General features: G+C 36.0%; 1 protein-coding gene across 1 annotated transcript in view; it reads right to left on the bottom strand.

Moving 5' to 3' along the window:
- Window positions 1–13,083, bottom strand: part of Arhgef38 (Rho guanine nucleotide exchange factor 38) — a 142,084-nt gene extending 129,001 nt beyond the window's left edge. The window contains exon 1 of the mRNA XM_046459247.2: window positions 12,771–13,083. Within this exon, the coding sequence (XP_046315203.1) occupies window positions 12,771–12,966 (196 nt within the window). The 5' untranslated portion in view covers window positions 12,967–13,083. The remainder of the gene's footprint in view (window positions 1–12,770) is intronic.
- Between the last annotated feature and the right edge of the window lie 253 nt (window positions 13,084–13,336).

The raw sequence follows: 13,336 nt of genomic DNA on the forward strand, positions 1-13,336 counted from the left end.
GGAGTTTAACTTGGTAAAGTGTTCCCTATGTTCAAATTTTTTTTTTTGTAATTATTCAATTGTTGAGACTGTAAGATTTTGGTTGGATGAGACATGGATTTTATCCATTTGTTCATTTATTCATCAAGTATCTACTAAGTTCTCATTGTGCAAAACATTTTTTTAGATCAGTGGTTCTTTTTGTTGTTGTTCTAATTAAACATACCAGGAGAGTGCATTTTGACACAGCATAAAGCATTTTGACACAGCATACATAAATGGAGTATAACTTCTCAGTCTTCTGGTTGTGCATATTGTATAATCACACTGGTCATGTAATTATATATGCACATAGGGTAATAATGTCTGATTCATTATATTATCCTTCCTACCTCTATCCCCCCCCCATTTATTCCTGTCTAATCCAAAGTACCTCTATTCTTCCCTAGTCCCTCCTTATTGTGAACTAGCACCACATATCAAAGAAAAAGAAGAATGAAATATGGTATTTGCCTGTAAATGGATGGATCTGGAGAATATCATGCTAAGCAAAATAAACCAATCCCCCCCCAAACAAAGGCCAAGTGTTTTCTGTTATGTGGATGCGAGATCAGTGCTTCTTAACCTGGCTATTTCACTCCTCTAGACTTCCCCCCACTAGGATATAATTGGTAAAGTTTGGAATCATTGTGGGTTATAACCAGGGCAAGGGACAGAAGGCTACCAGCAGCGGATAGATTTAATGTCCTCCAATGCAGTTAATATCCTATAGTGCAGAAGACAGCACCCTGGAAGAGAAATATCTAGCCCCAAATAAAAGTAGTATCAGTGCTGAGAAATTTTGTTCCAGATGCTAATCAATATAGCAAAGAAAAAGAGAGAAAAACCACAACTCTTTTGAAACATCTTTAAGTGATGGGGGAAAAATGATTAATGAAAACTATGTGGCGTACAAGATAGCAATAAGATACTATGAAAGAAAATATAGCAGATGGTGGTCATGGCTGTTACTATATAGGTCTCCTTAACAAGACGAATTTTGAGCAGGATCTTAAAGAAAAGCAAGTCATGGTATGAAAATCAGGTCTCATACCAACATCTTCCACACACGCTGGCAATCATGCATGAATTTAAAGTAAAAATGAACTGGATAAGTGTGAGCATCATTGCTTTTCTTTTCCCCTTTATTGGCAAAACCTTTATGCTGGTTTAGACATGTAAGACATAATACTTCTTTTTGTGTGCGTGTGTATGTGTGGTACTGGGAATCAAACCTAGGGCATCACACATGTTTGGAAAACACCACTGAGCTTAATCCCAGCCCTTCATTGTCCATTGTTTTACATTTTAGACATATGAGAAACAATCCCCTCGGCTAATTGAAACAGATACTTCTAATTCCAGTTAATCAATTATTGCAGATCACAGGTTCAAAATATCTACAAAACAATTTTATATTCTACGTAAGTGTGTACTATATGTGGACATAGTGTACACAGTGATTCTATTAACATGCTCTTACCACACAGGATAATCTGAGGGTCTAAAAGGTTATCAAGAATTGAACCCAATGTATAAACATGGGAAAGTCAATATTGCCATATTTTACTGTGTAGATGTTGACACTTTATTAGAATATATCATGAATATTCTGTGCTTCCTAATCTTGCACCAAAACCAGTTTAGTAGTAAATGATTTTTAAGTTAAATAGGCACAGTTGTTGTCTTAAAAAAAAAAAAAAAGCTTTATTTAATGGTTATGCCCCACATGCAAAAAAAAACAAACCAAAAAAACAATTGGCATAAAATCTGCAACAATTATGTGGTGGAATGTGGTACAGCTTGAGTGTTTTGGTGTGAATTTTTTGTTGTTTTTAATTTGTATGCATCTTTATGAGAACATATAGTGAAAAAAAAATACAGGACTTGAGTTTTCCTGATAAGCTTTTCCCATTTCTAAATCTTGCTAATGATTCACGGAAAAAAAAGTTTAAATACATTTACTGGTTGAACATAGTCTTCATATAAACAGTAAAATATAGCTGGGTTCAGTGGCATACACCTGCAATCCTAGTGGCTGGTGAGGCTGAGGGAGGAGGATCATGAATTCAAAGCCAGCCTCAGCAACTTAGCAAGGCCCTGAACAACTTAGTGAGAGCCTATCTCAAAATAAAAAATAAAATAAAAAGAACTGGGGATGTGGGTCAGTGGTTAAGCATCCCTGGGTTCAATCCCTCATACCAAAATAAAAAATAAATAAAATACATAAAAAAATTTTGCTTGCAACGAACGGCTAGGTAATGAAGCTTCACTTTTCTCAGAGTATTGACTGTTTTCTGAGTATTCCTTCATTAAAAGAAATCTAATTTTACATCTTAACTTGATATTTCCCTTCTATGCAGAAATAGAGTAAGAGAACAAAACACATTGAAATTATAATTGTAATATTTAAAAATATTAATCGAGTTTTGAATATTTTAAAAACAGTAGCACCATTGCAACATAAAGACAATCCTAAATGTGTGGCATTAACAAGCAATTCAAATTCTAGGAGAATATGTATTTTTAATATATTATTTTTATTTTTAGATGTATAATTCTTTTACAATATAAAAGAAAGGAGAAAAGTTATTTTATTTAGAAGTTTGATTATCCCAAAAAATAATTATTAATTTCTTCACTCCTGCCTGGTTATAAAATTTGATATTAGGTTTAGAGGGATAAACTATCTCTGTCTTCTAGTACGAGATAGATATGTGATTTTTGTCTGTCTTTGCTAATAATGGCAGAATTTCAAAAACACAATAGAGAGAAGAAAGATAAAAATGGATAATTCCCTCCATTGAGTTAGACCTACACCCCGGAGCTGTGCTTCTGGCACCAGTGAGTGGTAGTCAAGACTCAGTTAAGATTAACCAACCATGGGGCAGGGCATTTTTTCAATCCAGCAGGGTTTTTATTGCACACTGTTATTACACTCATTGATTGTAATATGTATGCACTCATACATTTACTTACTCATTCCCTTAACAAACCTAGCGATCAAGTACATGCCAATCTTCTACGCACTGAAGACGTAAATGCTCTGCCTTCCAGAAGTTCAGCCAAGTAAAAGAGACATTGACAGGTAAATAACAAACATAGGAAATGCAGCAAGGTTGTAAGACATGAAAATACTTTGAGTGTGAAGACTCAGAAAGATGGACTTGAAAAAATGAGTAAGAACTTAGAGAATAACCAGGATGTGAACAAGCACTCCAGGCTGAGGTGACAGCATGTATCAAGGCCTACTGGTCCAAAGTAAAATGTCTGCAGTCAGAGATATGAACTGAAAGAAGAGTCAGGTTGGGTGAAGCCTTAGATTCCATTTAAATGTAGGTGATCTCCAGGCTTTTTCTACTTCTCATATAATTATTATTTTTGGTAAAATATACAGGACATAAACTTTGTCATTGTAATTATGTTTAAGTATGTTCACATTATTGTGTAATCATTACCATCATCCACCTCCAGAACTTTTTCCATTTACCCAAACTGAACACTTATACCTGTTAAGCAATATCTCCCTTTTATGCCCCTTTTCCTTGTCCCTCACAACGACCCTTCTACTTTCTGTCTGTATGGGGTTGACTACACCTTGTAAGAGGGGGAATCACATACTATTTGTCCTTTTGCATGCTCTTTATTGGTCTTAGCATAAAGTCTTCAATATTTGTCTGTTGTATGTGTCACAATTTCATCCACAACTTTTATGGAGTTTCAGTTAAACTTTTTTGAGCATTTACCTCCAATATGTGTACAACATTTATCCATCATTATAAAGCATACACAAAGGATAAGATTAAAAATTAACTTTTTTTTTCTCACCATGGATGGTCTTTAAAAACTCCTGGAGTATATTTACCCTTCTTTGGGGTAAATTTGCCACTGCTGGGGAAAATGGAAATTTGAGGAATGTTTGGCCTGAAAGCAATGTAGTTTGATACTCTGACCCAGTTTTTCATTAAACACCCTCATTCAGGTATGTGAAGATGAGCAGTTTTCAAAAGTTAGATAGCTCAGATAATCACTATTGTATTTGTAGAGTGGAGTATTATAGTAATTCTATGAAGTATAAACTTTATTTGGTGCAATTGCACATCTTTCTAATTTATATGCACATAAAACATTTTGTTGAAAAGCATAAAAAACACAGCTCCTGGAAAATACTTGGTTATTGTTTACTTCAATATTACAAATGAACGTAGGTTTTAAGGGTATCTTGAGGTTTTGAAGTATTGTTTAAAAGTCTAGCAAACTCAGTCCATTCTTTTAAAACATCACAAAGCAGGTACTACTAAACACTGAGGTTAGAACAATAGAAAATCCATGTTGGTTGAAAGCACATTGATCTTGAAGCCAAGTGAACCTCTGTAAAGCTTATACTTAAATGTAAAATAGAGACAAAAATAGAATAAAGTAATTTCAGACAATAATCAGTGAAGGCCACTAAAAGGATTTGAACATATGCCCTTGAATGTGCCACTTTGGCATATTGATTATTTTGAGCTGAATGCACTTGAGTAGATGCAGAAAGTATTCTCTTCCCTCTTCTTTCCAACTGAAAGCAGGGCATAAATTTCCAACTTTAAGAAAAGTGACATCCCTGAATCAGGTAGAGGAGAAAGACCTACCACTGGAGATGGGGAGCTGACAACAAACCTTACGAAAATAACCCTTATCTTCCTTTGGTTTCCCCCATATAGTTTGTAATCACTTTCTCACAATTTACTGCCCCACCCCAAATCCTTTTGTTCTTGCTTTTTGACATCTCCATAATTTATGATTTGTTGTTGTTGCTGTTGTTAAAATGGTGCATAACCCCCTACCCCCCCGCAACCTCACACACACCCAGGTCTGACTGCTTCTTTGGAATTTTTAACTTCTTTCTATAAAGACCACGCACACCACATAAAAATATTATCCTCAAATAAATTCTGCATGTTTTTTTTTCACCCTGTTAATGTCTTATTGTTACAATTCACAGGCCCCAGTCACATAATCTAGGAGGGCAGAAGAAAAACATTTTTTTTCCTTTGCAGGGATGGATTCCGCAGGAAGGTGAGCAGACACCTCAATGATGAGAATTTGTACTGGCAGAGATCTGGGGGGAGAAACTTTCAGGCAGAGAAAAAAGCCAATACAAAGGCCAGGAAGCAGGTATAAATTTAATTCTAAACTCTTGATTGCTAAAAATAGTAAGTTGCTTGTTCTCATCTGGGGAAGGAATGTGTTCTAATTCTCAAAGGGAGTCAAAGTTTTTCCTTGAATAAAATCTGGATGGCACTTAGAAATGTAAACAATGTCTTCATCAGCCTTTCACAACAAATACTGCTTTTTGTAATGACATTGCAGACTTAACATTAACAAGCATTCAGGAAAGACAATTTCTGTGAGGGGCTATAGTGACTCAAATACTTAGACCAGTAGCTAGATGACATGACCTTTAAGTTTTCTCTTTTAAGTGACAGCTGCATGCCAGACAGTACAAGATTTCATTCTGTATCAAGGACCTTAGTGTAGGTATCCCAGAGTATTCATTTATTCCTAGATTCGTTAATCAAGAAAGAAACTGTTCAGAACCTTGGACAAAAGCTTTTAATCATAGCACTATTTTCCTGCTTCATTTAAGTTATGACTCACAATTTAAGTTGGCTTCATAGAATTCTATTGAAATATTACCTGCCCACATAAAGAGCTGCTTGTTTCCAGTATATAATTCCATTCTTTTCATTTGCAAATGTATTCCTCCCCCCTACCTTTGCTATAGAAGAGGGCTTTCACTTTATCAGGTATATATTAAGTTTTAGTGAGATGCAAACAAATGACAACCGGCATAAAATTAAAGAAGAATATTGAGATATTCAATGAAGTGGGAAATAAACATCATAGGGCAGGTTTGCGTAACCTAAGTTTGTAATTTTGTTCCCTGATAATTAGGCAGAGAAAACAAGTATTTATAAAACAGTGCCACTGGCAGGAACATGCCACGGTAATTTAAAAGAAAGAATGCATATTTCAAAGCATAAATTGACAACAGGTCAAATTTTAATATGACAGCGAAAGAAAGATTCATATTAAAAACATGTATGGAAACACCCAAATTGCTTTGATTTATTAGTAAACCATACATAGAAAGTACTTACTGAGTCACTTAATTGGATGCATTCTATTTTACGAATATTTAAATCACCTGAATTCAAATCTAAGCTTTACCATCTTACCATAACTGAAAAGGTGTTCGGATTAAGTAACACTGTCAAAGTCCCTGGTTAGCACAGTCCCTCACAGGTAATAGATAACAGTCTATCCCTTCTCTCCCTTCCTTTCCTCTTCCTGTCCAGGACCTAGTACAGAAGGTGAATGAAATCCTGAACATGGAATATGTGCCCAACCACTCACAGCAGCTTCTCTTGTGGGACCTGGAGGTAGAGTCGGACAATAAGGCTGACAAACTATGCCCACATATTTAAAAGTTGTAAATTGAGCAAGCAAACTATTAAATAATATGTGACATATCTTTCTATCTTGAGAAATCTCCATTTATAACAACGTGGAAGCCACCTTCTAATATATTTTTCTCAGATTTCCCTCAGAGTTTAATGCCAAAATTCATCAGGGCCTCATGGGGCTCACTTACCCTAGCCAGTCCTGAGGATGATAATCTTGCTCTTTCTTCTACCAGCTCTCCCACTTAAAGGGGTCCTGGTATGAATGTCCCAGCAGGATCAAGCTCCAGAGACACCCCATCATCAATTGTCCCTCAAGCCTAAAAGTTTACACACCCACAAACACAATCTATCCTTAAGAGAATAGGAAAGGAATAGGCTCGTGTAGGCTGAGAGCCAGTATTAAGGCCTTTTGAACATAAAATTTTATGGTCTCAGGTAGATGTTAAAAATGAGGATAGGGGTTCTAAAAGGTAGTAATCTTGGCCTCAAGGATGCCTCACCTATCTGGTTGGGAGGGGACTGCAGAGGGATATTCTGAAGCATGCTCGAAGCCAAGTCTTACCTGTTTTTAAGTGTGATATTGCTTGCAAGTTTAACAATTTTTGTGACAATCCTACTTTCAGCAGGAACTCAATACCCACAAAAGTCCTGAAGTTAATATGATTGTGGCATCAAGAAAAAAAGTAATTCCATAAACAGAAGGGTTTTTTTTTTCCTATATCAACAGAAATAAAGATAAACTTAGCTGAACTGTTTCTCTCTTGTCCATCTTTTTCCCAACTATATTTATTATATTTTAAGGTACATTTCTATTCATTTTTGGTACATGCCTTGTACCCCCCACACTCTTTCTTCTTCCCTTATCTTCCATTCTGCCCTCCCTCTTGATTTCTGATTTTATGTTTTGATAAACTAATAACTTTTGTAGATAAAAAAAAATCACAACCAGAAGTTAGATCTAAAGCCACAACAGTCAAACATGGAGGAATAATTTTGCCTTTCACAATGCGATAGTATAAGAAGATCTCCAACCTTCCTGATTTCTGAGGCTCACATTTTAACACACATGGTTCTTCTCAACAGTATGAAATACCTTTACTGAAAAAGAGGGAAAGTAAAATATCAGGCTTCACTTTGGTTTTCATGCATGAGTGAGACAGAAACGTCTTAAAGGGCTTTGACTTTCATCAAGGTTTGCCCTTCAGACAATGACACACCCCTATTTGTACTGGTGTCGCATTACTGATTCAGGCACTTCCCATTTCACTGAATGGTGTTATCCACAGGCAGGTAAAGGGAAGGAGCTGCTCAATACTCAAAGGACAGGCAGGAATAAAAATAAAATAAAAAGGACTCTTAGCCCTGGGTTAGAAACATGCACAGAGAGCCCAATAGCTTGTTTCATCCTACCCTTTATAAGGTCGGAATAAAAGACAACGAATCTTCCCATGTGAACAACTCCTGCTCATGTACAGATTGTTTACAGTCATTACAAATTATGTGGTCTCATGCTTTTATCAAGTCTAACTTATTAGTTGAGCCATTTGTCCTTATACTGAACAATATTTATTTATTTTTTGTAGCTGTAGATGGATAGCATGCCTTTTTTTTTATTTGTTTATTTTTATGTGGTGCTGAGGATGGAACCTAGTGCCTCATACGTGCAAGGCAAGCGCTCTGCCCTGCACAATATTTTATTCTGTATAAAGTTCCTGCTATCGAGTGATTCATTATTTTCAATATAGTAAGAAAACTAACCAATCCTTGCTTAATGAGAATAAAATGATTAATAATAATAATAATAATAATAATAATAATAACAATAGAAGGTACCACAGACCTGCTATGAATTGAAGACAGGATTTTTGACATGTGTTACTGCAACAATAGTGACATTTTATCCATTTTCTCTAATTCTTGCTTTCGGCGCTTAATTAGCAAAAAATACACATTGGCTAAAAAATTAAGCAGAGGTGACTTAGTGCTACCATAGAAGGTACAGGTGATTGACCGTTGTCTTGCTCAATTTAGTCTGCTTTAACAAACAGATTGGGTGGATTAAACAAGAAGCATTTCTTTTTCATCATTTTAAATGCTGGAAAATCCACAGTCAAGGTCCTGGTAGATCCATTCCTAGTGAGTACCTGCATCCTGGTTTGCAGATCTCCACATCCACACATGGCAGATAGCAAAGAGAAGCAAACTGTCTCCTATCTTTTCTTACAAGGGCACTAATCCCATTCATAAGGGCTCTACTTTATAGTTCCCAAAGTCTCCACTTCCAAATACCGTCACATTGGGGATTAGGTATCAATATACAAACTTAAAAGGGATACAAACATTTAGTCATGGTACCAATATTGGAAAATAATGTCAATAATCTTAATCATTTAGGGTTTTCAAAAATATTGCTTAATGTTAATCAATACAATTTTTTATTAAAAGTTTAGTCATTGCAGAAATGTCTCAAGTATACACCCATGCACATACACGCACACATACCACATCCCTATGTCTACATTCTGTAGATATCTTCATCTGCATATGCAGACATGCTTGTATATAACTTTAAATTATGCACATTTCAAATGTGGAGTTAACATGCATCATCAAATACAAAATCCTTTCTAAGTTTTTAACAACTAGATCACTAAATTTCCCCTATTTAGATCATCTCTAAGGCTTCCAGTAAAATGGGGATCATGAGTTGAGCTAGCCTGGAAGGATGACATAGCTCTTGGAATTAATGGAAGAAAAGGACTGAACTGAGGTCTGATCATTGTGTGCTCTAGAAGGCAGAGTCTGGAATGAGGTAAGTTTCCACCAAGAATTACTCATTATATTGGAAATTCTGTATATTTCTACCTCTGATATGTTTACATATACTTTTTGCTGAGGAATTTCCTTTATTGATGGAGACATGTGTCTTCATGTATGAAGACACATATGCAAGAACTCTTATTTCCCACCCGGGTTCCTTTCTTTACACCAGCTCTCAACCTTGGCCAGATCATTTAACGAATTCATTAATTCTTTTTAGCAGTTACTGAGCAGTTACTCTGTGCTTGGCATGATTGTGTGCAAAGATGGAACAGTTAACAAAACAGATACATCTTTTTCATGGAGTTTGGGGGCAGGGATTTGAGAGAAATTGGATGCAAAATGAGTCAATAATAGGCAATAAGTACAAAACAATATAATTTCCGACAAACTACAGTGAAGAAGTTAAAATACTCCTCCTTCTCTTCCCATTCTCTAGCTTCTCCCCATCCCCAACTCATCATCTCTTAAAGGCCCAAGAACCTTCCCCACCATTCCTCTCCTGTGGATCTGCTGGTCCCATCTACTTCCGTCATGCCACTTCACTGCATTGATTTGTTTTCCTATCTTGTTTTTCCCAGCTAGACTTTAAGCCTCTTTGCAGTAAAGGTCAAACATATTTTATTAATCATTTTGTAGTTGTGATTCCTAGCACACAGTCTGTTTTCACTCACCATTGTAACCTCCAAGACACAGCATATAACATGTGCAATAAATGCCAACAAACTGAATGATTCTGTTGAAGGGATGAAAAAAACTAACATTAAGTTAGCATTGAGCTATGATTGTGCAACTTAAATAGTCATGATTTGGTAGCCTTGATGTCAATGTTCGACAGAGGCTTTAGGATAACCTCTTGAGAGCCATGTTCTATTGTTCCAATCCAGCACTCTTATCCAGGGCACCATTTTGTAAAGTTATTATTGCAATTTAAGATTTACACCACTAATGTGATATCAGAAAGTAAGTAGATAGGAGATGTAGTCATCAGTTGACGCAAGCTCACAGGCACTGAAGAAAGATCTTACATTATCCAGAATCCAGAGACCATGCTTCTAAAGAGAATTAGAGCAGTGAATACTAAAGTACCAACACAGCACTCAAGAACAACAGTTGAATAATTTGAGGACAGTGGAGGTACTAGAAATTCCAGTCTTCGAAAGAACACTGTGAAATCACAATGGCTTTGGGCCAACAGTCAAAAGGCTCTAAACTGCCCAGGTCTTTATTTAATGCCTCTTGAGGTCTACAAGTTTCAAGAAAAAAATGGAAGAAAAGCCCTTGCCATTTCAACAATAAAGAGTTTCTTAAAGAAATATTGGAGTCATCTTCATGGTAGTAGACCTAGTACAAGCCAGGAAGCAAATCTGAAGAATGAATTTCTTTGAACATTAATCAGAAAATTCCTCATAATGTTTGGCAAAACAGTTAGAGCAGAATCATTCTAAAAACTTTATTACATACTAGATCTCAGCTTGGATTTTATTGAGTTACACCTAAAGAATTCTTTTTTATCAAGAGGCCAGTAAAATTAACAGCTCTGATGCACTCTTACATTCTCCCTACTAATTTTTCTCAAGCAACAAATAGTTCTAGGAACATGGGTGAGCTCCTGTGTCTTCCTTCTACCTTCAAAGACAGAAACCAACAAAGTGTAGAAACCCACAAATCACATGGAGTATCTAAGAAGCCTGAGGTCTCCTGTAAAGTAACAACATGCATCCACTCTGGTTTGTGGTTATAGACTTATTTTTAGGTAAATTTAGGAAAAGAATAGCAAATATTGAGTAGCAAAAAATCCTTTCTATTTTTATTCTATCAATGTAAAATCTGAACCACAACATTGCTGAATTAGAAAAACTCAGACAGAAAAAAACATGTTATTAGGGATCAAGTAATGAACTTTTCCTGAATTTATATATGTAGTGTCTTTACCAAAGAACAAAGAAGAATTTTAAAAATGATCAATAAATTTATGTGAATTTAGATTAATATAGGATACACCCTGTTCTATTATTATAGTACCATTATTCCTAGAATTTTAAATAACTACAGTTTATTGAGCACATAACTTGTTTTGGGCAATATACTAAATGTTTTATGTAATTTTCTAATTTTATTTCCTCAACAACACTATATATGCAGTAAGTATCGTTAGTTTCATATCCACAAATAGGGAAATTGGGATTCAGAAATATTAGGTAATTAGCTCTAAATCTTGTAGGTAGTAAATTGAAGAGTCAGGATTAGGAAGCAAATGTGTATGAGTTTAAAGTATGTGTTCTTTCCAATGTATAAATTGCCTTCAGAGAAATTAAACTCAGAGATCAAACAATATTCTTCCTTCATTAAATACAAAATTTAAGGATAAGACTGACAGTGCTATTTAATGCTAAACTATGTGTAATTTTTAAACCATTAATTCATAGTAATAATTTTTAAAGATTTAACTTAAATGCATTTAACTTATTTTACTTAAATTGATTTGCATTACTGAGTCTAAGCTCATTTCTGAGGAAAGCCATACGCTAAGTGCAAGCATATTTCATTGGTCTTTCTAAGGTAATTACAGTTTTTGAGTCCAGAATGACGGTTCACAATGGGATGGTGAGAGTTCAAACACACATTGTGTTTAAAGCAGGAAAGTCAGGATCTGGAAGAGCACCTAGCAGGAACTGCAGCAGAGACTTAAAACACTACAATACACAATCAACATTAAATGAAGTTTTACTAGAGCAAATGAGGTTTAGGAGAACGAATAGATGGAAAGAGACAGAAATTCAGGGCCTGAAACAGATACATGTTATAATACCTGTGTCAAAATGTCAAAATAAACTGAAGTTATTTTCTCTAAAGTCATTCAGCATAAGTATGCTAAACACCTCTTACCATATTTGGGTGTTATTCAATTCATTCTAAGGGAAGGATCACCCAAGTGATTGTCAGCAAATCCTGGTATACCATTCTGCGAACTATATAACGTGATTTACTTTTCACAGACATGATTGTAGCTTCATGTTGCTTAAGGTAACCACAATCACAGTTCAGCACGATTACCTAGATACACCGATTTCATGGTGTAACATCCCACATCTACCTATTGAGATAAACTATTTTTTGTAGGTTTCTATATCATTTGCTTTCTGTTGCTTCCCACTTCTTAAGTTGGGTTGGAAGGGAAAGCAGAGGAAAAGGGAAGTAGAAGAAAAAAATATTATGTGCATACACACAAAAACAAAACAAAAAGAAATATTAAAATAATTCAAATTTGGCTCTTTAAGTATTGATTCATGTAATGAATTCTCCCTATAATTTTTAAGACACATTTACTTGCATTTCTTATTTTATGAGAAGGAAAGGTAGTATTAATTTCTCCTCTGCTTTAAGTGTTTCCTTTGCAAATGGGAGTGTAGCAAAAACAGAGCTGGAAGTGCAGTAACATGGGACAATTGATTTCTTTTTTTTTTTTTTTTTTGTTACCTTGTAATTTCTGGTTGTATTCAGTTCTGTCAGACTGGCTCCTCCTCAAAGTACCAGAGTGGTCCCCAGAAACACTGCTCTCAACCACAGTGTCAGTCTTCCGTCTCTCCAGCATATACATCCTGGGCCTCAAGAAGGTCAGGTTCTTTCTCTTGGTACCCATATTTTCTTTCCCAGTGGCACCTTTGGGCTCCATCTGGGGCAAAGACAACCTTCAGGGGTTTGCAGGCAACAGTGCTAAGGTGCTTCAGGGTGAGGGTGAAAGCCACTGGAGTGAGGAGTTTAACTGCCCCTTCTAACTAAACAGCTTCGCTCCAGGGTTACCTGGCTGTGACTGCCACCTCTACGGAGTCCCAGAGCTCCACCCCTATGAGGTCATTCTATTTTATGCCTAGAATCCGTCTGGGGAAGCTGCCACCTGTTACCTGAGAGACTTGCAGCACAGAGCTAGGCAAAGCAGGGACTGTGCTGTCACATGCTACTGAAGCAAACAAAAATCCTATTGTGTGGGGCAAGGCCTGGGGGTTGATGTGGGGAAGAAAAGTGAGCAAGGTGAGGCCAGGAGG

Source organism: Marmota monax, unplaced genomic scaffold, assembly GCF_021218885.2.
Source record: "Marmota monax isolate L192 unplaced genomic scaffold, Marmota_monax_Labrador192_F-V1.1 WCK01_AAM20220418_F8-fsc00002, whole genome shotgun sequence".
Taxonomy (NCBI): domain Eukaryota; kingdom Metazoa; phylum Chordata; class Mammalia; order Rodentia; family Sciuridae; genus Marmota; species Marmota monax.